Genomic DNA, 26,727 nt, shown 5'->3' with positions numbered 1-26,727 from the left:
CAAGAATAAATAAAAAGAAGAAATTTACCAAAGAAAGAAGTGGTAGTTCAGTCACACACAAGCCAAGACAACTGCACACAGAAGCATAGGTCAGCTGCCTGAACTATTCTGGTCATATGGACAGATGACACCAGGATTCCACCCAATGGTGAACTAAAAGAGGACAGGCATTTGTAAGGTAGACAGAAGAAGTGTGTCTGGGATAAGAACCAGGGCCTGAAGCAAGACCTACATAACCACAAGTCAGAAAGCTGACAAGAAGATGATGACACAATGAGATCTGAAATGAAGAAGGGCACAGAGTCTAACTCCAGGTGCACCCAATGCCTTTCTAACCATCGTCAGAACTCCAGCTAGCACTACAGCCATCCTTGCAATGACCATCTCTCCTTTCACAAACAGAAATGGCATAAGACTAAAAATACACTGTGGCTTCTTCCTGTAGGCTGCTGAGAAAAGCAACAGCCTGGAGGAAGAAAATGGGGTGTGAGTATTTCAAATCTGCCCATGCCACATCCCTTTGAATGGAGAGTTATGAAAATAAGGTATATTTTTGGAAGGCTTTTCACTGTGTGTCTACATCCAGATATAATAAGAAAGCAACACTCTTGGAAAGGAGTAATTAAAGAAATTCCACACCCAAACTAGGTTGATTTATTAACAGTAGAACCCCGTTGCTCTCCTTAGATCTTTTATTAGGAAAAATTATTTTATTTCAAGGATCTAATCACCCAATTGTTTTTAAGGCAAGAATAATACACTAATAACCTTGTTTTCCAAATATCACACTATTCTAAAAAAGTTTTAAGGGCTGGGAAGGAGGCTCAGTGGGAGAGTGCTTGCCTTGCATGCATGAGGCCCTGGGTTTAATTCCTCAGCACCACATAAGCAGAAAAAGCCAGAAGTGGTGCTGTGGCTCAAGTGGTAGAGCGCTAGCCTTGGGCTGCAGAGCTGAGGGACAGCGCCCAGGCCCAAGAGTTCTGGCCCCACAACCAGCAAAACCAAACCAAACCAAACCTTTTAATGCAAAACACATGTTTTTGCCTAAGTTTTATAGATCTGGCTTCTGGGTTTTGCATTTGAATGGAAGAAAATATGGCTGCATAGGAATTGTAGGTAAGATATTTTAAGATATTTCCTTCTAGTTAACTTATTTTACCAGAGTCATGTGGGTGATTAAGTATCGTTAGGGGAGCTAAGAAAATAATAAATAGGGAAAGGGGGAGGAGGAGAGAGAGGGAATGAGAGAGAGAGAAGAGAGAGAGAGAGAGAGAGAGAGAGAGAGAGAGAGAGAGAGAGAGAGAGAGAGAATCAGCATGAACTAATAAAAGAAAGGGAAAAATAAGAAAACATGGCAACAGTTAGACCCAGCCAGCTGTACGTGGAGTTTTGTAGATCTCACAGTTCCAGTTTCATGATCAACTGCACCCATGTCTGATTCCTGGGCATCAAGGTTGCCTTGTTACTCTGGCTAAATGAAGAAATGACCAATTCAGGCATCGAGATTCTCTATGGTTTAGCTATATAATTGGGCTTTCTGAAACTACATACTGTATTGACCTTTAAAAATCATCAATCCCTAAAATGGAATGCCAATTAGCATTAAAATGTAAAGTATGCCTTTAAAAATGACTACAAATTATTTTTGGGTTATGTTCTCATTTTAATTAATTTGTGCATTCCATTAGATAAAGAATGAAAATATTTGATTTTTATTCATTAGTTTTTGTATAGTTTTCATAATTATCAGTAGAATCCAAATTTTACTTAACTTTCCTTTTCAACTTTTCTTTCTTGATTCCATAATCATTATTTGGGTTAGTATCAATGGAACTCAAGTTTTACTTTATTTTTATACTTTTCCCTGTTCATTCTAGATCATTCCCTTTTGCCTTTTGCATTTTCTTTCATTTTTTTTCCTTATGTATCTTTGCCCAACAATTCCATCAATATAATAAATTGACTTCAGAATTCAAATTAATTACTGAATGATGTATAATCTAAGCAATAATATGCAATTAAGGGCTTTGCTTTCATAGTTCTTCTCCCTATAGAATTAGCCACAATTATCTACTTTCAACTCTACTATATTATTCTTGACAGTGCTGTCTCCCACCATTAAACTCCCTTGGTCGAGGGCCGAAATTATTGCATGTCTCCTACCACTGTAATTCTCTACAATAAAACGTTTATAATAAAACTACTCCTAAGAACTGTCTAGACTGAGTATCCCTTTCCTCTTCTATTCTTCTTCCTACCCTACTGGTCTGCTGTTTATCATTTCCCTGACCCTAACCCACAACCCAACCCACAACTTTATTCAGCTCCTCAGTAGTGACTGGTAACAACTGGCAACTTCTATTCTTTCATTCTCTACTTACATTCTTACATTCTTCTACTTCCTTCCATTGAAGATGGAATCCATGACTAGATCCCTCTTCTCTTTCTAACCTCCGGGGTTAGTGTCTGCCAAAGATCACAAGGATATTTGTATCCTCCTTGTGGGCCGTACAGAATTATCGGTACAGAGAGAGGGGTCGGCTGAGAACAGCCCCCTCATGTACCAAATTACTTAACTGACCTTCTTTGATCTGGCGTCATTCCCACCCTCTATTTTGAATTCCTCAGACTTTTGTGCTTTCCCTTCTCTGCTCTGATTCTCATCCAAGATGATTCATCAGTCCATAGCATGAAATATCTCATCTATCCCTAATGGATTTCAAGTTTAACTGACTAATCTAAGTACTTCCTTCCTTTGAGCCCCAGGCTTACTTGTCCAACTACCATTTCAAGCACTTTCTACTCAAAGACTCTACCTGCTGTGCCCCTGGCCTGGCCACTCCCCAGCCCTCATCTCCACCATTTCCTCTTGCTCACCCTCTCCAAGGAGAAGCCCACAGGCCTCCTTGTTGTTCATTATTCCCCATGCAGGTCACAGCCACTTGAGCCTCATCTTCAAATCTGAAGTTCTCTTGTTCTACAATGCCTTTCCCAAATATTATTACCTTAGCTATTTTTCTCAGAAAGGCCTTCCTTGATTAAAACTAAAATGACATCGTTCCTTTTTACCTTTCAATCCTTTTACCATTTCTTCCCAGAACACTATCTGACAAATATTGTCTGCCTCGAAAATGAAGTTTGGGGCAGAAGAGACATGCTCATCTTAGAACCTCAGCTCCTAGGATCATGCTTAGCATATAGGAAATGCACATGACTAATAGGAAGAAGAATTCTAACTCTTAAGGGTTGTATCGGGGTAATAATGAGCCAAGGACAACATAGCTGGTGATTTACTTACTCTCTATTTTTCTGCTTCTAGAAATCTGTTAAAAAAAAAAAAAAAAAGAATCTCTAGAGAGATGTACCACAAACTTCCCAAGGCTAGACTGAAATTCCTGAAGTGATTATTACCAAGGCCAGATATTCCCTTGAGGATTTTGCTGATGGATATCAGGTCTCCACTTCTGTGGTAATACAGTCTCCCACACTGGGGGCTTGGTACTTCTCAAGATCACTTTGGCGGCTAAATACTTTTCCTTTGGATATCAAGTGGAAAAAGGTCTCCTCAGGAGACCTTCTTCTACATTCTCCTTCTCACAGCTTCATTCTAAATCGTGTTTATTTATTTACTCTACTTCAGAGAACGTCGTGCTATCTTTCTTTATCTCTGGTATTATACTCAAGGCCTCACTAAGATTAGCTGAGTGAGCTAACAACTTTCCTTTAGACTAATATTCATCATATTCTTGGATGGGCCAAGGTTCTACAATCATTAGAAAACATTTTCTACTCTTTTGTTACCTACGTATTGCTGGTGGAAGCTTTGTTCATTCAACACTTTAAGCCCTCACCACACCCTCCTTTGAAAGAAAGTCAGAGTGAAAACATTTCTTTCCAAATATTACAGCCCAGGTGAAAATACTCTTGTTAAACATAACTTCATCTATTGTTTCTCTTATTCATTTGACACTCATTAGACTTTAAACACTGTAAAACAGAAACAGCACCTGTTTTGTTCAACACTATGTTTAGAGTCAATAATGCCTGATAGGGATACATGCTAAATAAACATGCGAATGAACAAAGGAGTCAGTTCACAGAATGCATCAGTTTAGATATGGATATGTACTTTCACAGTTCCTAGTGTCAAGTGTCCTAGAGGGTCATCTAGTGTTCTATCAGAGACCAGATACCTTACACAAGCTTAAAAAGTAATTAGCCAGCATAATCACCTAATTCCCATGAGTTACATTTTTATGTTTTTTTTTATTATTATCATTGTGAAAATCCAAGTCTCCTATGGCATTCTCGTTCACTCATCTATTCCAGATGTATAAGTCTCACGTGGGAAGGGAAACAGGGAGTGCCTTTATCACCAGCCATTTCACTGCTGGCTGAATGCCTAACTGCACATGTGCAAATAAAGACCCGAGGAATTACTGAAATGCCCTTAGCTTTCTTTATTCTGTTGAGGTAGGCGAGCTTCCTCCATTAGACACTTTTACTATCATCTAATTCATCTCTAAAATAATAAAAGAAACTTGTAAAATGGCATAGTAATATTTGTAGAATATGGTCATTATAAAAACTTAATATAAAGTCATAAAAAGAGAAAAAAAATGAGATGATTCCAGACCATTTTTCCTACTAATCTCTAGTCCCTTATAATGTGTTATAGTAACAACTCCTCCCCTCTTCCCCAGGAACAGAACTTGGACGCAAAAGTCTGATGCTGTCATGCAAAGACTGGTACCCTACCACTTGAGCCAAACCTCCAGGTGTAGTTGTACTCACATTTTGAGAACCATTTCTTTTTTTTTTTCTTCCAGTCATGGGGCTTGAACTCTGGGCCTGGGTGCTGTCCCTGGGCTCTTTAGCTCAAAGCAAGCGCTCTACTGCTGGTTTTCTAGTGGTTTATTGGAGATAACAGTCTATCAAACTTTCCTGTCCGAGCTTGCTTTGAACTGTGATCCTCAGATCTCAGCCTCCTGAGCAACTAGGATTACAGGTGTGAGCCACTGGTGCCCGGCTTGAGAACCATTTCTATACCAACTTCTTGGGGTTGTTTTGGGTCTTAAAGTTCAACATGTTTATCTCCCCTACCAGTTCCTGTTTTTATTCTTGTACTTTGGGGGAGGGAAAAATAATAATGAAAGTAAGCAGACACTTACTTGGTACTTGATCAGTGCTTGATATTTTCATTTATGTTATTAACCTTCTCAGTAACCTTAGGATATATCAGATAATGATATATCCTATTGGTGGTCAGTTAGGAGTGAATGTCTACATCTCACATTTTCAAACTAAAATTCTAGAATCCTGAGATTAATTTTTTATACAAGGAACATAAAATTTATTGCAATGTTATGAAGAAACTCAATCTAGATTCAAAGAATAACTTGCCAATGGTAAATGCCCAGTTCTGTAACATAGGTTTGTAATATTTGTCTATCAAATACAATCTTTCTATACTGAATCCTACCTTATACAAGAAGCAAGAACATTATGTTTGTTAGCATTTTTAAGATGGTAGTTTATCTGTCCATCAATCCTATTGTAACTATGGGCTTCAGTAATAAAATAAAAGCAAAGGAAAAGGCAAAGAATCATTAAGCCATACCCAGTATCAACTCTAAGCTCTGAAGACAAGTTCCACATAAAGATCTTCAAGTTTAAACAGGAAGGAGAATCAAACATTAGGGGGTTTGGGTAAATAGGAAAGAAAGACAGACTGCATGATGATATTTCTTTTAATAAAAAGTAGGGAACAAAAGCAAAACAACCCCCCACCCACCCACCCATCCAAGGACTTAGGAGTAAAAAAGAACATCATGGTATCTGTATAATTATCAAATTTACTGAACTACCTAGTTATTTTTATACATAATCCTGTGGCAATTACCTACTTGCTTTTTAAACACCAGAAGAGACAATTAGCATTGCATTTAATGTAATAAGATATGGACAGTTAAGAATTTAACACAGATGACAAAAACTGAAGCTACATGATCCTTTAAGCCTAATACTGAACTTCAGGATTCTTACTATTTTTCTAGTGTCACAATACTAGAGCTTGAACTCAGGCCTGAGTTCTTGCTTAGCTTCCTGGTGCCCCAGGTTAATAATAGATAAGAATGTCTTAGCTTTGTGTGCCCCAGGCTGGCTTTGAACCATAATCCTCAGAATTCAGCCTCCTGGGTAGCATGCTAACCAAATTTCCAAGGCTCCTAAAAGTGAATTCTCAGGCTACAATTTCATGGAATTTTATACTTTTTCTATCTGAATAACTTCCAGTAAGAAAAAAAAAAAAGTAAAACAAAAATCCTTATTATCCATAAAAGAAAATTTCACATTGATCAAACCCTATGTGAAATTTTACTTTATACATAATTCCACTAACCACAGGACTGCCGTTTCCATTTGAGCATTTAATACTAAGCTTCATTTTGCAAATGGAGATATCTCCATTTTGACACTAAATGGACTGCCAAATAAAAACAGAGACTATATACATTTTTTAAATATACATAAACAATAGGCACCAGTGTTTCACACCTGTAATCCTAGCTACTCAGGAGGCTGATACCTGAAGATCAGGTTTCAAAACTAGCCTAGGCAAGAAAGTATGTGAGACTCTTCAATTAATCACCAAAAGGCAGAAATGGAGCTTCAGTAAAAGTGGTAGAGTGCTAGCCTTGAACAAAAATCCTTAGGGAGTCAGAAGGGTCCAGGCCCTGAGTTCAAGCCCTAGTACCACCTCCCCCCACCACGTACCTTAAAAAAATGCATCTATATGATTGAAATATCCCCAGTGAACTGTATTCAGTAACTCATCGTCCGTTCTTGTAGTTGTGTACAGAGCTTGAGTGTAATGTATGCATATAATTTATGTTCCAATGAATGACAAAGTCAATAGTTATCTCTAGTGCTATAATAAATCAAAGATTCATAGGTCTTACCTTTGCCATGGCTTCTCCCATCCTCCAGAAGGGGCACAACAATAGTGTTGTTCACGTTTCCAGGCGACCGTACAGCTGTATAGACAACAGGCACCGACTGTACCACCACGGGGATGCGGTGAACGTGACTCAGTTTGTTAGACTGTAAATTCATGGGACTTGAAGGCGGTACAGGATGGATAATGTGCAAAAACTGCTGGCCTCCCACATCAGAGGCCGAGGCAACAAGAGGTCCTGGAGTTAATACTGTTGATGAAGATGATGCTGAAGATACTGATGTGATAACAGTTGGGGATGAGGCTGGACGACTAGAAGAGGATGAAGAGGTTGAAGTAGACGACGGTGAAGAGGCAGACGCTGTCATGGAGACGGGGGAGGATGAAACGGCGGTAGGGGACGTCCTGGCTTTGTTTATAGACAAGTCCACGGGCTCAGTTTGTGTTTGGAAGTGATCTACAGGTAGTGCATCCTCCGGGGGCTCCCCTTTCACATTATTTAGTAACAGGGGGACAGCTTCCATATCGGGGTAGTTGTGGACGTTTGGAGACTGTGGGGAGAAAAATGGAACACAAATTTATCTTGGTGAATCTTACACGGTAAGAAATGCATGATTTATTACTTGTGTGTCTATTAATTTTTTTCCTTTTGTTCCTCTGGGACATGAGTGCATTCCTCAAACATTTGAAGAATTGTTCTGCAGCAGTCTCGGTGATTAACATGAAAGGAACAAAAGTATAAAACGGAGTGAGTCCAATCCTATGGAAAGAAACAAACATACTTGTTTAACATAGATTAAAGCTAGTGGCTTTACAGAAGAGAGAAGAGGCTGTAGGAATCTCACAATGAAGAGTACAATGACGTGAACTCAACCTTACAAAAACAAGCTTGCAATACAAAGCATTATCTGTGTAGAACTGCATAAAACTATTTTATTAAGTGAAAACATCTGCTTCCTTGGCTTGACTTATCACTGCATTAGGTGTCAGTAAACTGAGTTTCAAGCTCTACAGTTGAGCCTTTCTACCTACCCTTCCTCAGAACTACCACCAAAAATAAAACAACCACAACAAAACAAAACCTTATTATAATCTGAATCACAACCAGCAAAAATACTGGGAAAACTCAACTTTACTATTTCTACCATCATGCTTGGTTCAAGAACTAGAACATACTCATTCTGAATAATCAAAAACAAAATAAAAAAGCAAAAATTTTTCAGCTGGTTACCACATTAATAAATGTTTAAGTCATTTCTAACAGTTTAGAACTTAACTTATAGTGCAGGACACAATATTCTTTTCTGAAATACCATACTCACCTTGTTTTAGAAGTATTGTATACTGTCTATGATTTTTGGGGGGAGGGGAGGGAAGGGGGATCAGTCATGGGGCTTGAACTCTGGGCCTGGGCTCTGTCCCTGAGCTCAAGGCTAGCACTCAACCACTTGAGCCATAGTGTCACTTAGGTTTTCTGGTGGTTAATTGGAGGTAAGAATCTCACCAACTATCCTGCCCAGGATAGCATTGAACCGCGATCCTCAGATCTCAGCCTCCTGAGTAGCTAAGATTACAGGTGTGAGCCACCAGTGCCAGCCTATGATAATTTTTTTTAGTTTTATTATCTTTAGGTCATTGCACCAAGGGGTTACAATTCAACATGTCAGTTTATGAGTACAATGCATCTTGGTCAACGTTACCTCTTTCATTGTTCTTCTACATCACTCCCAACCCCTATCAGTCCCTCCATTTTCCTAATCTGTCTATGACATTTTGCTCAACTCGAAGTCATGACCATTTTGTTCAAGTTTACTTAGTTTCACGAAAACATTTTTAAAATAAAGACTTTAGGATTTGATTCAGACCAATATTCTTAGCCTATGATTACTGGGTATACATATATATACATATATATACATATATATACATACATACATGTACATCCATAAACACAACAAAGCAATTATGGAATGTTTACTTCTGAAGCCCAAAATAACCAAAGAATACTACTGACACCTGTCAGTCTAGCTTTGTCAGAGATAAGTATACTGTAACAGATTATTTTGATTATATCTAATTTAGTCAGGGTTTAATTCTATTACATGAAAACCAACATCTGTATTTCAAACTATATGATGTATCAGAACAAGGATATATAAAATTATGTTAAGTTGGTTATTTCATTCAAGATTATTGAATGAGCATACCCTTAAAGAACAAGAGCATACATTTTAAGAACAAAAGCTGTTTTGTAGGTTTTTCTTTGTGTAATATAAATTATAGTTCTACTCAAAACACACAAGAGGCAACAGCATGAGTGTTTATTCAACAACAATGGGAAAAGAAAGACACCAACTCAAAAACTATACCAGACCCAATAAACAGGGAAACAGATTGATACTTTAATGATTTATTCTTAGCCAATATAATTACCTGTGAACATATGAAGTAGAAAGATTAAAACTGAGCCATCTAAAATACTCCCATAAAATATTAAATAAGATTGTCATGTGGGGCTGGGAAGGTGGCTCAGTGGTAGAGCACTTGCCTTGCAGGCATGAGGCCCTGGGTTCAATTCCTCAGCACCACATAAGCAGAAAAAGCCAGAAGTGGTGCTGTGACTCAAGTGGTAGAGTGCTCGCCTTGAGCTAAAGAGTTGAGGGACAGTGCCTAGGCCCAGAGTTCAGACCCCATGACCGACAAAATCAATCAATCAATCAATCAATCAATCAATCAATCATGCTAAAAAAAAGATTGTCATGTGCTGAAATTGAGAAACAATTATACAAATTTTCCTAACAATACTAAGAAACACCAAAGAACAAACCAAACACTATAAATCAAGCTACTTTCATAGAAATTTATGAACAGTATCTACTCCTCCAACTAGAAGGGTATGTTGGTTCACTGTCAGTATTAGCATTTATTTCTTGGTAGAATAATACAAGTTGTTTCTTATACACACACACATAGAAATTTCTTGAGGTTGCTTTCATAAAAGATGCCAACTGGTTTATAATTAAAAACACCTAAAGTAAAGACCAGGCATGGTAGCACATACCTGTAATTCCAGCTACTGATGGAGGCAGAGCACAGAAAGAGTCTCCATCTGAGGTTGGCCACATCAAAAGCAATAGACCCTGTCTGAAACGTAACTAAAGAATAAGGAGCTGGAGTGTGCCTCCATGAAAATATAGATTCTTTCCACTGCAAATTTGTTTTGTCCTAATTTTCTACTTAGACATAGATTCCTGTTTCCATTCACAAACCACGTGCTAAGGGGAGCAGGGGAATTCTAAAGCAGTACAATTACTCTCTATAAAAGTATAGAAGATATACACATCACTATGTATCTGTCATCCTACAACTGTACAATATAGACAGAGCTTTAACGTGAATTATGGGCTGTACCTAATCATGTGTTTATATAATTTCATGAAGCCATTTAATTTAAAAAATAACCTCATACCAAAGTTAAAGGAATCATTATGTAAGGTGGCAGGCCAAATTGCTCAGTAAATCTTGTTTGTCTTAAAAATGTAGTTTCAGTGATCAAGAAGTATTATATTCATAAACTGCTTTGTTGAATGGTAACTCTATTGTACAACTACTTACAGATAATGACATAAAAGATATAAACCAATGTAAAAAATGATAAAAAAATAAATAAAAGTAGTCTACTAGCTGTTAACAAGATCAGTTTACCTATCATTTGTAAAACTAATAACATAGAAATATAATCATAACATTTATAAATTAAAAAGAGAAAAAAGTTACAGCTTTTTCTCTCTCAGTATTAGAACATCTTTTGTTCTTATTTTTAAATTAGCACTATTTTTCAGCAGATGACTTAAAATATTTAAGTTTTACTACACAAGAAAACAAAACATGTTTTACAGAGTTTTAAAGGATGAAGGTTCATTTAAATATTTTTCCTAAACCATAATCTCATTCTGATGCCTGAGGCAAATGTTCTGTGCTAGTTACATATTTTAAAATATGCAATAATGTTTCCCTTTCTAAAACAGATTAATCTTTGTTACCAGATGGTCCTTGCTTTGGATTTTACAAAAGGATAGCCATAAAGAGGTGTTTTTGTAACATTATCTCACAGAGGCAAAATATATCAAATTTTAGGGAAAAGAAAACTTGATCTCAAAATGGTGGAGATTGTCCAACCCAGATTTGGAAATTATAACTCATAATAAACATACAGAGCAAAACCATCACCTTTTCCTTAAAGAAAGGTCTATTCGCAAAGGCGGGTTGGACTACTGGGGTAATTCAAGCAAGGAAGCAATCTAGAAAAGGTTGTATGTGGTTGTCTTCTTCTTTTTTTGGGGGGGGGGGGGAGGTCTGGTCATAGGGCCTGAACTCTGGGACTGGGCGCTTATCCCTGAGCTCTTCAGCTCAAGGCTAGCGCTCTACCACTTGAGACAGTGCCACTTCTGGCTTTTTTTTCTTTTTGCTTATGTGGTGCTGAAGAATCGAACCCTTAAATGCCTCAGGCATTTAAGGCAAGCGCTCTACCACTGAGCCACCTTCCCAGCCCCATGTGCTTGTGCTTGTCTTCTTGTAGGACATATTTACAAGAGACAGCAACTAGCAGGCAAGACTAATGGTGTAAAGTTGAGAGAATTCTCTCTCTCCCTTTCCCTAGAAATACAGGCAGGTGTGATGTGAAAGTGTCACAGGAAGAAATGCCACCATTTCTTAAAGGCTCTGCCACTTCCTCTTGAGTAATAGATTTAACCCCCTTATTCACTCCTTCATTCATTTGTGTGTGGGGAGGGGGGGGGGACTGGGGAGGGAGGTTCTAGGTTTAAACTCGGAGCCTAGGCACTGACCCAGAGCTTTTTTGCTAGTGCTCCTCCACTTGAGCCATTTCCTGTGTTTAGGTGGTTAATGGGAAGTAAGAGTCTCACAGGACTCTCCTGTCCTGCCCAGGCTTATTCTATTCCACAATCCTGAGATCTCAGCATCCTGAATAGCTAGGATGACAGGCTTGAGCCACAGGGTTTTTTTTGTGTTTTTTTTTTGTTTTGTTTTGTTTTTGTCGGTCGTGGGGCTTGAACTCTGGGCCTGGGCGCTGTCCCTCAGCTCTTCAGCTCAAGGCGAGCGCTCTACCACTTGAGCTACAGCGCCGCTTCCGGTTTTCTGGTGGTTTATTGGAGATAGGAGTCTCACGGTCTCTCCTGCCCGGGCTGGCTTTGAACCGCGATCCTCAGATCTCAGCCTCCTGAGTAGCTAGGATTACAGGCGTGAGCCACCAGCGCCCGGCTTGAGCCACAGTTTTAATTCTGTTCCAGCTCCTATAAAATCAGGGTAATGACCTTGTGAAAAACAACATTTTTGTTTTCAGCTGTGGGCTTCTAGGTAAAAGGGGTACAGAGCCATGCCAGCCTTTGGAACTCTCATAGTGACATTGTCTACTGTATATTTTTAATGGCCCTTTCTTGGCCTACAACTGTTTCAGGGCATACTTATTTATATATTTCAAGTGAAGCAGATAAAATGTGATTGGGGAATCTGTTTTGTAACTAACTTAATACATGAAAATGGCAGCATGGAACTGAGCGCTGCCCTTTAATTTTTTCTCTCAGAAATGGCACTCTACCACTGAAGTCACTGCTCCTGAGTCTCAAAGACTTTTTTGCCTGGGCTGGCTTTAAACCATGAACCTCAGATCTCAGTCTCCTGAGTAGCTGTGAGTAACTACGATTACAGGAGTGAGCACACTAGCACCCAGCTGATGCAAAATCATCAATGAATTGCAAACTCAAGTGGGTTATAAAATTTTCTTGGGAAAAGTGGGGGTAATGTAACGCAGGGGTTTCCATTGAGACATACAGAAATTTGAGATTTTTAACAAAGATCTATGTGCTTAGATAATTGGTTTTATTTGCCTTATTTATCACAGTAAAAATCAGTAACAATAAGGTAGGCATAAAAAAAGAGAAACAAGTGTTAAGGTAATAGTTTTTTTCTTACCACTGCTATAAACTGGATTAGTGTATGAAATATTTTCTTTTTTGTTTTAGACAAGGTCTCATTATGTAGTCTGAGCTAGCTTCTACTGACCATCCTCCTCCTGCCTCAGCCAATCAAATGATATGAGCCTGACATTTACCTGACATTGGCAAAACAATTCAAAAACACAAATAAGTAACCAGGACAGACAATAGGACAGTAGGCAAGATGAAGCCACCATTAGCACAAAGAAATAATATAGTAAGTTTATGTAATGCTCAGAGAAATGATGTTATTACACAAAACTGCAACCCAATGGGCTGAATTTTTGTTCCCCCAAAATGTAGACAAATTACTCAAGCATGTTGCCTAAATGGTGTCTTCTTTAGATGAAGACGTGAGTGAACCTTAAATGTATTTCCACTTTCATGTTCCCTGTACTATATATACTTTCTATAGCAAATACTGTAGGCCATGTTAAATATTAAACATTTCATTTTTCAGAAAGAATAAAAATAGTAAACAATAGCTTTCCTAAAAGCTTATTACTTTCTATATGATTCAACATTTAAAAGTACCTTGATTTTAATTTTCTTTCCTCTCTGGCATACTAGGGTTTGAAATCAGGGCCTCATGCTTGCTAGGTAGTTATTACACTGCTCAACCACACCTTCAGCACATTATTATTATTATTATTATCATCATCATCATCATCATCATCATCATCCATCAACATCTGCACTAGTTATTTTTATTTTTTATTTTTATTTTTTTTTAATTGTATTTTATTTTATTTGACAACATACTGTACAGAGGGGCTACAATTACATGGGCAGGATAATGCATACATTTCTTACCAAGCATTGCAGCCTCCTCCTTTGTTTACACTTCACTTCCCTTCCCTGCCTCCCCCCTCCCCCCACCCAATTTTACCCCCCTCCCCCCACCCAATTATATCCCCCTCCCCCCCCCCCACACCGAAATTGTAAAGCTGGTTTTGACACTAGTTATTTTTAAAGAGTCTCACCATTATCATTAATTGCATTAGTTATTTTTAAAGAGTCTCACTTTTTTGCTGGACCTGACCTGAACTAAGACCATCTTATTTGCACTTCCCACAATGTCTGGGATGACAAATACATGCTAATACACACACCTTCTTTCCGATGAATTCAAGTCTCAAGCTATCCTGGAATCTCAGGTCGCACCAGAGCTCATAGGACAGGAACTCACAACACAACTGCTGGATGAGAAGGGGACTCATACATTTTGTGCAGGCTTGCCTTAGGCTAGGATCCTCCAGATCTCAGCCTCCAGAGAAAACAGGATTGTAAGTGTGAGCTGTGGAGTATAACTCCTAAGGGTTTTGTTAGTATAAAATATCCCCTAAGGGGGGAAAAATTTTTAAGTGAGGAGTCATTTATAGTTTTAATCTGGTTTTTGTGTTCCTAAACTCTAGTGAACCATGATGTTAGTAGAAGAAAATAACTATAACACCATAATTAGGAGAAAGTAACAAATCTTATTAAATTTTTATTTTCCAAAGGATTTAATACTACCCGTTTTAGGTTGATGGTATGTATATTTTACAGAAATTAATGTGTATGTCCACCTGTAATTTGAATAGACCTAAAGAAATGAGCCAAGCCAGATGCCAGTGGCTCACATCTGTAATCCTAGCTACTCAGGAGTCTGAAGTGGTTCAAAACCAGCCCAGGCAGATAAGTCTCTGGGACTCTTATCTCAAATGAACCACCAGAAAACCAGAAGTGGCTCTGTGGCTCAAGTGGTAGAGTACTAGCCTTGAGCTGAAGAGCTGAGGGACAATGCCCAGGACCAGAGTTCAAGCTCCACAACTGACCAAAAAAAAAAAAAAAAAAAAAAAAAGAAAAGAAAAGAAAAGGAGAAAACAAAGAAAAAAAGAAATGATCACTAAAATATGTTTTTCCAGCAATCTTAGAGGATTAAAACAATGGTATTGGAAATACAAGACTGTTACTCTATGTGTCTTGGGCAAACCTTTGTATACTTGAAACACTACCACAAACAACTCCAGGTGCATTACAATGCCTCAGTCCATCAATAAATGTTGATTGAATGTTATATTACTACTAGATAACCAGCCCAGCAGGGTGCTAAAACTGAAGCTGTTACAAAAGGATTTTTAACCTCTAACTTCAAGATTTTCATCACCTTTTTAGAGAACAACATTCAGAAACAATGAAACATATAAGCAAAAGAAAGTGTTTCAATCTTACAGCACCCAACAAACAGAAGGCATTAGAAATGAATTTGAGGAAGCATTGATTTTAACAACAATATACAAACAAAGAAGTACATGTTCAAGGAAGTACTTTTGTGACTAAGATCAATCTTCACTGATTATTTTGAAATGACAGGAAAACAAGCGTTTATACTAAATGCTTCCTCCACCCCACTTCATAAATGAAGAAATAGAAAGCTAGAGAAACTGCCAAAAGCAATTACACACAATGCCACATGAATCAGTGATCTAAACCTAGGAGTCATTTTTTTTTTCAGAACTCCACACTGTCCTGACCATCTTTCGAAGAGACAAAGAAAGAGAGCAGAGTTTTGAGAATTTTTGTTATGGTTCATGTATCCAGGAGTATATTTAACCTTCATTTTTGAAGTATTTTTGTGTCATTTTCACACTTGTGCTTTAAATGCACAAGCATAGGCATGCAGATGTATGTGTCTCTATAAAGGAGGCTTGGGTTAGGTCAAAGAGTATACTAAATGATCTCCAAATCCATTAAAAACCTACTTGCCCAATAAAGATTCTTGGCATTGGCCCAGAAGGTATCTAATGTTCACTAAATCCTAGGTAGACAGACAACCTGAAACCCTTTCACTGAACACAAAGGAATAAAGACACATAACATGTATGCACTACTATGTCAGACATCTTATCACCCCAGTATGTCAGTGTGAAGACTATTACTAATCACATTCTACAAACAGAAAGCAGAGATGAGACAAGACCTGGAGAGATTAAGAAAACTGGGTACACACGGATTGGGAGAAGATCTTTACTAGCCATACAACGGACAAGGGTCTCATATCTAAAATATACTTGGAACTCAAAAAATTAAACCCCCCAACAACAAGTCCTCAAAGAAACAACTGCCCAATAAATAAGTGGGCGAAAGACTTAAAGAGAAACTTCTCTGAAGAAGAAAGAAGGATGGCCAATAGACACATGAAGAAATGTTCAACATCCCTAGCCATAAAAGAAATGCAAATCAAAACAACATTGAGATACCACCTCACCCCAGTTAGAACGGCAAAAATCAAGAACTCTAACAACAACAGATGCTGGAGGGGATGTGGACAGAAAGGAACCTTACTTCATTGTTGGTGGGAATGTAAACTTGTTCAACCACTTTGGAAAGCAGTATGGAGGTTCCTCAAAAGACTTCACATAGAACTCCCCTATGGCCCAGCAATCCCACTTTTGGACATTTACCCAAATGTTTACAAACAAGACCACACTAAAGCTACCAGCACAACTATGTTTATTGCAGCATTATTTACCATAGCTAAGATCTGGAACCAACCCAGATGCCCCTCAGTAGATGAATGGATCAAGAAAATGTGGTATATATACACAATGGAATTCTATGCCTCCATCAGAAAGAATGACATTGCCCCATTTGTTAGGAAATGGAAAAACTTGGAAAAAATTATATTAAGTGAAGTAAGCCAGGCCCAAAGAAACATAGGTCCCATGGTTTCCCTTACTTGTAATATCTAATATATGTATGAGTCAAGCAGAAAAGGTCAGATAATGTGATGTCAGGAAAATGAACCCTTAGATGTGTATTTTAATTTTTTTTTCTTTCATGCATGAGTTTCTAACACATTTATAAGATTATCTCTTTGTTGCTTTGTATGTCCCTCCCCCACAGTATAACCCCTGCTTTCACTATATTTGATGTCAGTATAACTTGTGGAGGAGATGGGGAAAAACCAGTTGTTTAAGGATACAGGTGGACCTGTTGCAACAATGAGAAGTACAAGTTGTCATGTCCAAAAACGAGCTTTATAACGTAGGTGCGGGGTGGGGGGGGGGGGGGAAGGAGAAGGATTGGGATGGGGGGGAGGGGGGAGGCTGGGATGGGATGTGAAGGGTAAACAAAGGAGGAGGCTGCAATGCTTGGTAAGAAATGTACGCATTATCCTGCCCATGTAATTGTAACTCCTCTGTACAGTATGTTCACAAATAAAATAAAATTAAATTAAAAAAAAAAAGAAAACTGGGTACAGTATCGCAATCTCCTCAAGTGTGGATTGCTGTATCAAAACACAACCTTCAGTGGTTTCTGATAAAGAGATCCATGACCTTAACAGTAATATAATACTGACTCCCACACCTGATTTTACAATGTATAGCTTCAAATCAGAAGCGACCCTGAATCCTTGTCATTAGCTCGTTTCATGCAATGTAGAGATGATAGTGTTGTTTAAGAGAAGAAAGGACACAAGTAAAAGCTTGCAGAGATGTTAGCATACTCCTATTTACATGGCCTCCTTTCAGCTTAACATCAGAACTTACTTACCTTTGCAGTAAAAGACCGAAGTTCAATTGTCTATACTCATGAAGGGGCCATGAAAAAAGTAACCCTATGTAACAGATTAAAATTCTAAAAACAAAAAAAAAATTATGTTGCGTTTTAAATTCATGTGATTCCAGGAGATTTCCCCCCATAATTGTATTCTCCCATCTCCTAGTGAAATCCTTTTGTAGTTCTTGAAAGCAAGATAAATGATAGCAAGATAGACGACCATAGATACATGCAGTTTCGAGATGACTACTCTGAGCAGTAACAAAACCAAATTAAATTTGAAAAGGTACATTTGAAACCTTGGAGAGCAAGCACAACAACCAGGATGTGAAGATTTAAGATTCCAGAAAGCAAACAGCTCCAGGAGAGTGATTATCCTTCTATAGCACTTTTCTTTGAAACGCAATGACATTGCCAGTAGTAACTGAAAGAAAGACCTCTAAACTGCTGACTATTGGACGGATACTTATCAACAAAAAATGATGAAAGCCAGAGACAATGGAAGAATGTCTTTAAATTCAAGGTAACTTTCCAGGTACTTAGGTTTGGTTAGACAAAGTGTCTTAAATATCTTCTTAAAATGATATTTGTGTCCTGACACCTAAATGGGCATTTTGTTTCATGTATTCTCAAAATGCCAGAACATTTCCCTCTGGAGAGGGAAAAGTAGAGAAAAGCAGAGAATTAAAGGCGGAATTAAAAATTAAGGTAAGAATTCTGGAATAGAAAGACTTCTGAGCTCTGGTCAAGCATTAAAAAAAAAAAATTAAGGTAAGAGATAATCAAAGAGAATTATCTAAAATTATCAACAGTGAAGATTTTCATCTAAACCTAGTCATTCCTTTGCTCTCTAGCCCATCATACACCTGCTATTCTAAGAGCCTCTTGTTACCTACCCTCTTTCATTTTGTCATCATAATGTATGTAATTTATTTGGAAGAGATGGCTGGATTAGTAGTAAACATACTCAGAATTTGCAGTCTACTACAAGTACAAAATGCTGTATTAGATGTGCTTGCCAATGCTTCTTATCCACAGCTACTATATTCTTATACCATCTTGTAGTGTGGGGCTAAACATGAGTCTTCTTGATTCTTGATTCTGCCAATGGGATGTCTTGTACAGAGTCAGAAGGGGGAAGTGAGACGGAAGTCACCTCCTTGCTCATTGGCTGCTGAACACAATTATATGATATGCATTTCCCACTTGGCATGAGAGGTAGGGTAACTCATCAGTAACCAGAAGACACCAGTAGCAGCTTCCTCATCTGGTCCATAGCATCATGAAGTTAATAGTAGGCAGGTTGATCCAACTTCAATCCCTATTTCTCAACAATGGATTACTACAAGCCGTTCTTCCTCTATTTTAAATTCCTGTTCTGGTTCAAACACATGGAATGGTGACTGTTTCCTACAGTATATACTGACTCACGTAATAGGATGGAAAATAAATAATATGCTGATATTTCAAAAGAAAGTTAAGGAGGGTTAAGAAAATACAGGTAGTCATCACCAAATGTATCATATTACAGGACAATGAACACAGCAAACATGAACGTTCCACAATCTCATCCCTTCATTCCTCCACTCAGCTTCCAACTGCAAATACTGTCCTTACTTTGCTGACAATTCTGGGCCCTCCACACATATCTGTGTGCTCATTTCTCTTCCAAATACTTTTCATCACACTCAACTCTCCCCTAACTCACATACATCTTTAGTATTTGGCTCAACGCTTCTTCCTTAAAACACTCCCAGTACTGATTTTGGCCCCATTTAATGTTTTCCTCTGGAATGCCATAATATGATGTCCCAGCCCAACTTTTCCACTGGCTAGGCCATATTAAAATTACCAGAAGTCAGGCTGGGAAGGTGGCTCAGTGGTAAGAAAGAGAAAAGAAAGAAAAAGAAAGAAAGAAAGAAAGAAAGAAAGAAAGAAAGAAAGAAAGAAAGAAAGAAAGAAAGAAAGAAAGAAAGAAAGAAAGAAAGAAAGAAAGAAAGAAAGAAAGAAAGAAAGAAAGAAAGAAAGAAAGAAAAGAAAGAGAGAGAGAGAGAAAGAAAGAAAGAAAGAAAGAAAGAGAGAGAGAGAGAGAGAGAGAAAGAAAGAAAGAAAGAAAGAAAGAAAGAAAGAAAGAAAGAAAGAAAGAAAGAAAGAAAGAAAGAAAGAAAGAAAGAAAGGAAAGAAAGAAAGAAAGAAAGTGGAAGTGGTGCTGTGGCTCAAGTGGTAGAGCGCAGCCTTCAGCTGAAGAGCTGAGGGACAGCACCCAGGCTCAGAGTTCAGGCCCCATGACCGGACCCCCCCAAAAAAACAAAAAAAATACCAGAAGTCTGGGGCTCCTTTTAGTTGGGAATACTAAGAGAGAATGGTTCTATAATTCCTCACTGGTCTATGAAGAGAGTTAATTATACCAGTTTAAAAGAATACACTCCTCACTTGATATGATGAAATATTCAATCGTTAAAGAGTTTCCAGAAATAATATGAAGGCTCAAAGCAAAGGAAGATTTACTAGAGAAGATTCTTACTATTCGGTAAGCTATGTTTTTGGCATGAAAGATGGCTGTGTGCATGGTCTTGTGTCTTCTACAATGGAAAATGACTGGGGTAGGTTGGGAGGGATAATTGGGAATGTTTAAAGGGCTGACATCAAGATGCATTGTATTCATTTGTCAAATGCCAACTCCTTTGTACAACTACTTAAAGATAACTCAAAAAAAACTAAACACAATATACTAGGAAAAAAAAAGAAAATGATTCCTTCAGACATGCAATATTCTGACATGAGAATTCTAGTCCAGATATTCCTGTCTGTCTAGCTCTTCAGCTACAAATAAAACCTCAAAATTAAATCAACATGCTTGTATATCAGTACAACCCACCTATACCCTTGGTAAACTGATTTTGTGGTTGATGATCTTCACTTAGGTACTTTGAATATGAGTTACATATTTAAAGAGAAATAAGAATGAAAAATGGAGTTATTAATTTCATTTGCTATTTTTAACATGCAAGCCTTCAGAAATGGTTAGACAGCTTATGGATTACCAAGTTCTATCTAGCCCATTCTTTTTACTGCAAATATTTATAATTTCACATTGCTAAATCATCTTCCCAAGGGGATGTGGCAAAGGTGAGTAGGATGAACAATGGATCATGGTTGGCATGTATTGTCAGACAAACTGAAAACAACAACAACAACAAGCCTTTTGCAGCATTATTTACCATAGCTAAGATATAGAACCAACCCAGATGCCCCTCAGTAGATGAATGGATCAACAAAAAGAGTCAGACTTTTAAGTGCAGAAAAACCTAGGTTCAGCTATGGAAACAGCAATGACAAAGAATGAAGAACCAATGAGCCTTCAGAAGAACAGAGGTTTTATTCTGTACACTGCTCCATTCTAGACACCTGGTGTGCTAGTGGATTAAATGAAGGAAATACAGTCTGTGAGGCACTGCTGGTCCTATCTGCCCATCTCTTTCAGATATTCTTTGGTCAGTGCACTGACATATTTTCATGGAAATAAGCCTAAAGGAAGAATGTCTATCCTGTCAAGGATACATGTGTCTATGTGCCTAATAATAAAATGATTTGCATTAAAAATCATAAGTGAAAAACTAATCATATCATTTTACCCAGAAACATTATAATGGATTCAGCAACCGATCTAAATGACTAGTTTTAGTACCCTGGCCATTTGATAATGAGCTGTTAAAATAACTGAAATCAATGGTCAATTTAACTAAGTCTGGTCTCATCTCTGTTCCCACTAAATGACAATTCCAAAAAGTAGTTAAAGAAATCACTTCAAAAGACTCAACTTCCAAAATATAAGCAAGTAGGAGAATAAGCATTAAACGTGCAACAGCTTTGAGAATCATCTTTCAGTCAACTGAGAAGCTTATTGAAAAAGCTTTATTAGATAGGTAATTTCATCATTAGCATGATTATAAAGATGGTAACCAGAGGTAGTTTTGGTATAGCTATCTTTTTCTCTTTTAATATTGAGAAATCATATGCCTTTTATATGTAACAGTCTTAAGCCAACTTATATAGAAAACTGACTATATTTTGTCCTCAAAGTTCTGGGAAGTGGAATTACTAAAATCTGACTTTACCATTCCTTTCCTAGGGTCTGTATTCGTTTTGGTGGACTTTTGCTGAACACTATACAATCCTTCATTAAGCCTGAAGTCTTTTTTTTTTTGCCAGTCATGGAGCCTCAACTCTGGGCCTGGGTGCTTTCCCTCAGCTCTGCAGCTCAAGGCTAATGCTCTAACTCTTGGGCCACAGTGACACTTCTAGCTTTTTTCTGCTTCTGTGGTGCTGAGGAATCAAACCCAGCGCCTCATGCACGCAAGGCAAGCACTCTACCACTGATCCACCTCCTTTCCATCTTTAATGAACTATTTTGTCTAACCAATAATACATGAAATAAATTGCATCTATTTGTGGTCCAGGTAATGTAGATACACTGTGAAAAGATAATACTCTGTTCTCAGGAGAAAGAAAAAGTTGAGTCTGAAATATCAGTAAAATGCACTAATAAGCATGTTTCAAAAGTACTAAACATAGCTGACATTGATGCTACATTCAAAAGCCTAACCATAGTGTTTACACAAGCACTCAGAATTTATAATTTGAATAGTAAACATATGGCACCACTCAAAAAAAGCACTGAAGCAAATAACTCATTAAAAATGCAAATTAATACAAGTGAACTTGCCTAGCTAAAAAAGCAAGTAAAGGAACCAAAGGCTACACCCAAAGTGAAAGAGGCAGGGTTGAGGGATACACACAGAATTCTGATGAAATCAATGAGCCTTCAGTGCTGTGGAATACTTATCAAGGAAGAAGCAGCTCTGAGTTTTTTATTACTGAGCTCCTTCTCAAACGATGATGATTTCAGATAAGGTATTTATGGATTGTCTGAATATCTGACCTTGGAACTACTTTATGGACATAAGATATATTGCATTTTTATGGAGAAAATAGGCAACTCAATGGAGATAAGTCATTCCTATTATCAACAGAGAGAAAGAAAGCTGGGATGGAGGAAGTCTGAGACTTCCCCAGTGAAACATTCTGAGCCTGCTCAGTATAGTTTAAGCAATTATGCATGCGATAAATTAGGGCAGATTATAAATCAATTAGTGAATCTTACTAGGAAACCATATGCCCATGTAAAATCCATCACATGATATTCTTTTCACAATAAAATTCAGTCCTGATGAGCTCAGCTATTTAGGAAAATGTCATTGGAGGAATGTCAGTCTATTGTGAATTATAATCTATCCAAAACGAATTTTTATTATCTTGGGCAGAGAGCACTGCCTTTTCACAAAAGTGTAGTAAGGACTCAGCATCAACTAAGCATGCCCTATTCTACATAACACCCACTAGCTACCTAGGCAAATGCCCTACCTGAACTGGCAGCGCTAATACAGCTCAAGTCACTGAAATAAATGGAGGTCGGCAAACTAACCATTACCTTGACAACTGTTTAGTATGAGTAAAGTGCTAGTTCTCAAACTTCTAGTGATTGAAGATCTCAGCAAAATGCTTATTTTTAAAATTAACTAAGGTGAGATTTTAAGAATTTAAGAAACGTAAGAATCTTGCATGGAACTTTTAATTATCTTAGGATGGAAATAGTCCTAGCTACTTTATAGGTTGAGGCAGAAGGATCACATGAGCCCAGTAGTTCCAGTCCAGTAGGAACAATACGGCAAGACAGTGTCTCAAAACAAATTAATACCGCTCATATAAAGTTGGAACTATCTAGAGCCTCTGAAAAATGGCATTTTATTCCTGTATTTCAAAGATGAGAAATACAATTCTTGTATTTTCTGGAAAGAATGCCTATCTGCTAAATTGTGGGATAGTCATCTGTCTACGTCTATCCTATTTAGATTTTGTGGTATATCGCTTTTAATTGACATAAAACTGAAAAAGGTGAAAATGAAATGTATTTCTATGAAGTAGCTCTATGAAATATATCTCTGAAAGGATTTTCAAATTTTTATGTTCAATCAATCTTGCTTTATATATTTTTGTGACACATTTTTAGTTGTTTACAAGTTTAGAATTGTTTTATTATCCTAATGAACTCCAGTAAAAATCCCTCTACCTTATTATGTTTCCTGTGTTAAAATACGAGTACTGTAAAGTATGTTTCCATGGCAAATCTGTCGGCATTCCTCTAATTTCAACTTTCATTTGTTTGACTCCAGCAGTGTTTTTCTCTGTACATCATATATAAATACGTTTTCAAACACAAACCAATAATTTTAATCTTTTAGTTTTCTATTACTACAAAAATAAGTACTATAGACCCTTTGACTTTAAAGAACATTTAAGATTCCTATATCACAGGAACAGGGTCAAGAGTCTAGCTGGGACTAGTCTTAGATCCTAGAGTCCCATTTTTGAGCCTTAACTTTCTATGCCTTTTCCTTCTAAGCTATTTCCTCCATCTAGTTTCGGAAAACCTGTTTTCATCAGGTCCATTTGGATAATCATTCTTTCTTAAAACCAATTATAATATAACCCAATCAAAAGGCTGAAATCCACTCAGAGGATTCTACAGATTATATGTAATCTGGCCTCAGGCAGATTAAAAACTCTTGGAAGCCAAATTACCAGATGCATTTAGATTTAGTATAATCAATTTTGATCATCACAACTTGTTGCTTTCTATTTCTCCCATCCTTGTATCTGAGATACACACCCAAAATGAAACTGCTTTTTTAACTTACTTGCTATAATGTCTACTTTTTCTTCTTCTACTTGTTTTTAGAAACATATATTGTATTTTATTCTTTTACTAATAGGTTCTTATTTATTTTGAACCAATCATAATTAATAGTCATAGATGATGAAAGAGGACATTAGGAAAGTAATTCCCAATGTCTTCTCCAAACATAAATAGTCCAATATTATTATTTTACCACTTCATTGAAATCCAACAAATCAAATGCTAGTAATAGTATTTTTAAAAGAAAGCACATGTGTGAGCTTGCTGGGTCATCACTCCATTTTACTTTTCAGGTCACACTCTTTAAGTCCATTCATACCTTCCCCAAATATTACATATTGTATACTATATATGCTGTATATATGTAATATATATTATTTAGGTTGTAAACTTTTGTAAACTTTCAGATTTCTTGGTTTTCTATACTCAAAACTGTCCTTCTTTCCCCTAAATTTTGGAAAATATTTCACAGAATGACTGAGTTGCAATACAAGTTGCTAGAACCTTTTCTCTCAGTACTTGAAAATATTACCTGCCTGCAAGCTGTAGCTGTTGCTAACAAGAAGCAGGATTTCATTCTATCAGAGCTGTTCTTCATAAGGTGATATTTTCTCGTTATTTTATGTAGTTTTCTCCTCTATCTGTTTCTGTTTCACTTTTATTCATAAAGGTTAACCACTAAACAAATCACATTTTAGATATGATATGAATTCTGCTTTGTTCTCAGTCGGCATTTTCTCTAATGCTGATATTAATCTCAAAGTAATCCCAGGTTACAGTTTCATGATAAGTGTAGGTATGTAGATCCTTTATTGATAAAGGAATGGTAACAACTCGAAAGTAAGGAAGGATACACACATTTCATTATTTGGGTGCTGTTTTTTTTTCTATAACTGTTTTGTGGAAGGTGAAGTCTTCAGAGTATCTAGTCTTCCATGTTGCTGGAGTAGCATGATCAATCAAGAAAAACTAATCAAACCATTGTTGCTGACCATCAATAATGTGAAGTCATTTTCTGAAGGTTATTTTATTACCACAATTTGTAACACAAAGAACACAAATCCTCCATACTTCTAAGTTATCTCAATTTTTAAAAACGAGATATACAAGACACTATGTTGAAAACAAACTTTGCAACTTGCGGGGGGGGGGGGTGGGGGGAGTTGAGGGAAGTGGGGATGGAAGGGATGGTAGGGGAAAAACAAAGGAGGGAGTAACAATGCTCTATAGGAAATGGACTCAGTATCTTGCTCATGTAACTGTAACCCCTCTGTACAGTATCTTTACAATAAAAAATATATTAAGAAACACTGTTTGGGGCACTAACTATAGTTTAAATGTAGGTTCTCATACTTGCTGGGCCAATATTGTACCCTTTGAGCCATGTCACCACCATGGTGGTTATTTTGCTGGTTATTTTAGAGACTGAGATTCATAAATCTTTCTGCCCATGGTTGACTTTGAACTGTGATCATTTGGGTCTTAGCTGCCTGAATAGCTAGGATTACAGACATATGCAACTGATGTCAGGTTGAGTATGTTGAATGAAGTAGATGCTTAAAAGAAAAAAAATCCAATTGATCCAGCGTATTAAATCTCATTCACATGATAAGAACTAAATAGGCCATCAAAGTAATACAACTATAAAACAACCGTACCATTTTTCTTTAGGTATAAATATATAATTCAAGAAACAAATGAGCAACCAAATGAGAGAGACCTGCATCCATGCAGTTCACAATTGCATTGCAATGTTTGGGACACGATAGATATATAGATTTTTTTTTAAAGTTGTTAATTTCTCCCTGAGGAAGAACTGTATCTAATTTCTGTCCTGAACTTCATTGTAGGCCCTCTCTCTCTTTAGCCTGAGACCCCAAAAAATTCAGAAGAGTTAATGTGACATGAGCAGTTGCTTTGCTATGGACCTTCCTGCATAGGGAGTACACATGCAGCCAGGCACCAGTGTCTCAAACCTGTAATCCTAGCTACTCAGGAGGCTGAGATCTGAGGATCGCGGTTTGAAGCAAGCAAGAAAATCGAAGACTTTTATCTCCAATTAACCACCAGAAGACTAAAAGTAGCAGTGCACTAGCCTTGAGTGCAAAAGCTCAGGGACAGTGTCCAGGCCCTGAGTTCAAGTCCCACAATCAGAAAAATAACAAGACAAAACATGCCTATTATAGTTAATGTATCTTGATATTCTGCAATCTAGGTAAAACTTCTTATTTTTGCTGTCATAAAGAACTTTAAGATAAAATGACAATATCTCAGTTTAGCATTTCCCTTCGACCTTCAAATCCAGAAGCGTGCTGAAGATTATCTTTCATGCATCTTAGACCCTTAACGGGTCATAGGAGTTACGCCGACTTTATCCTTAATCTTAGAAAGGCATAAACTCAAAGTAAATTTAATTAAAGTACCTTACTCCATCGCCTCTATTTCACAACAGAAAA

At 37.3% G+C, this 26,727-nt stretch overlaps 1 protein-coding gene across 8 annotated transcripts in view; it reads right to left on the bottom strand.

Moving 5' to 3' along the window:
• The window catches only part of LOC138814048 (Krueppel-like factor 12), a 708,935-nt gene that overhangs the window by 134,917 nt on the left and 547,291 nt on the right, over nt 1-26,727 (bottom strand). For all 8 annotated transcript variants that reach the window (XM_070002825.1, XM_070002822.1, XM_070002820.1 and 5 more), the window contains one exon: nt 6,960-7,506. In XM_070002825.1, coding sequence (XP_069858926.1) covers nt 6,960-7,506 — 547 coding nt within the window. The remainder of the gene's footprint in view (nt 1-6,959; nt 7,507-26,727) is intronic.

This window comes from Dipodomys merriami, unplaced genomic scaffold (assembly GCF_024711535.1).
Source record: "Dipodomys merriami isolate MVZ:Mamm:240054 unplaced genomic scaffold, mDipMer1.0.p SCAF_6, whole genome shotgun sequence".
NCBI classification, from domain to species: Eukaryota; Metazoa; Chordata; class Mammalia; order Rodentia; family Heteromyidae; genus Dipodomys; species Dipodomys merriami.
Note: the sequence above shows the minus strand (reverse complement) of the source record. Positions and strands in the feature narration are given on the sequence as shown.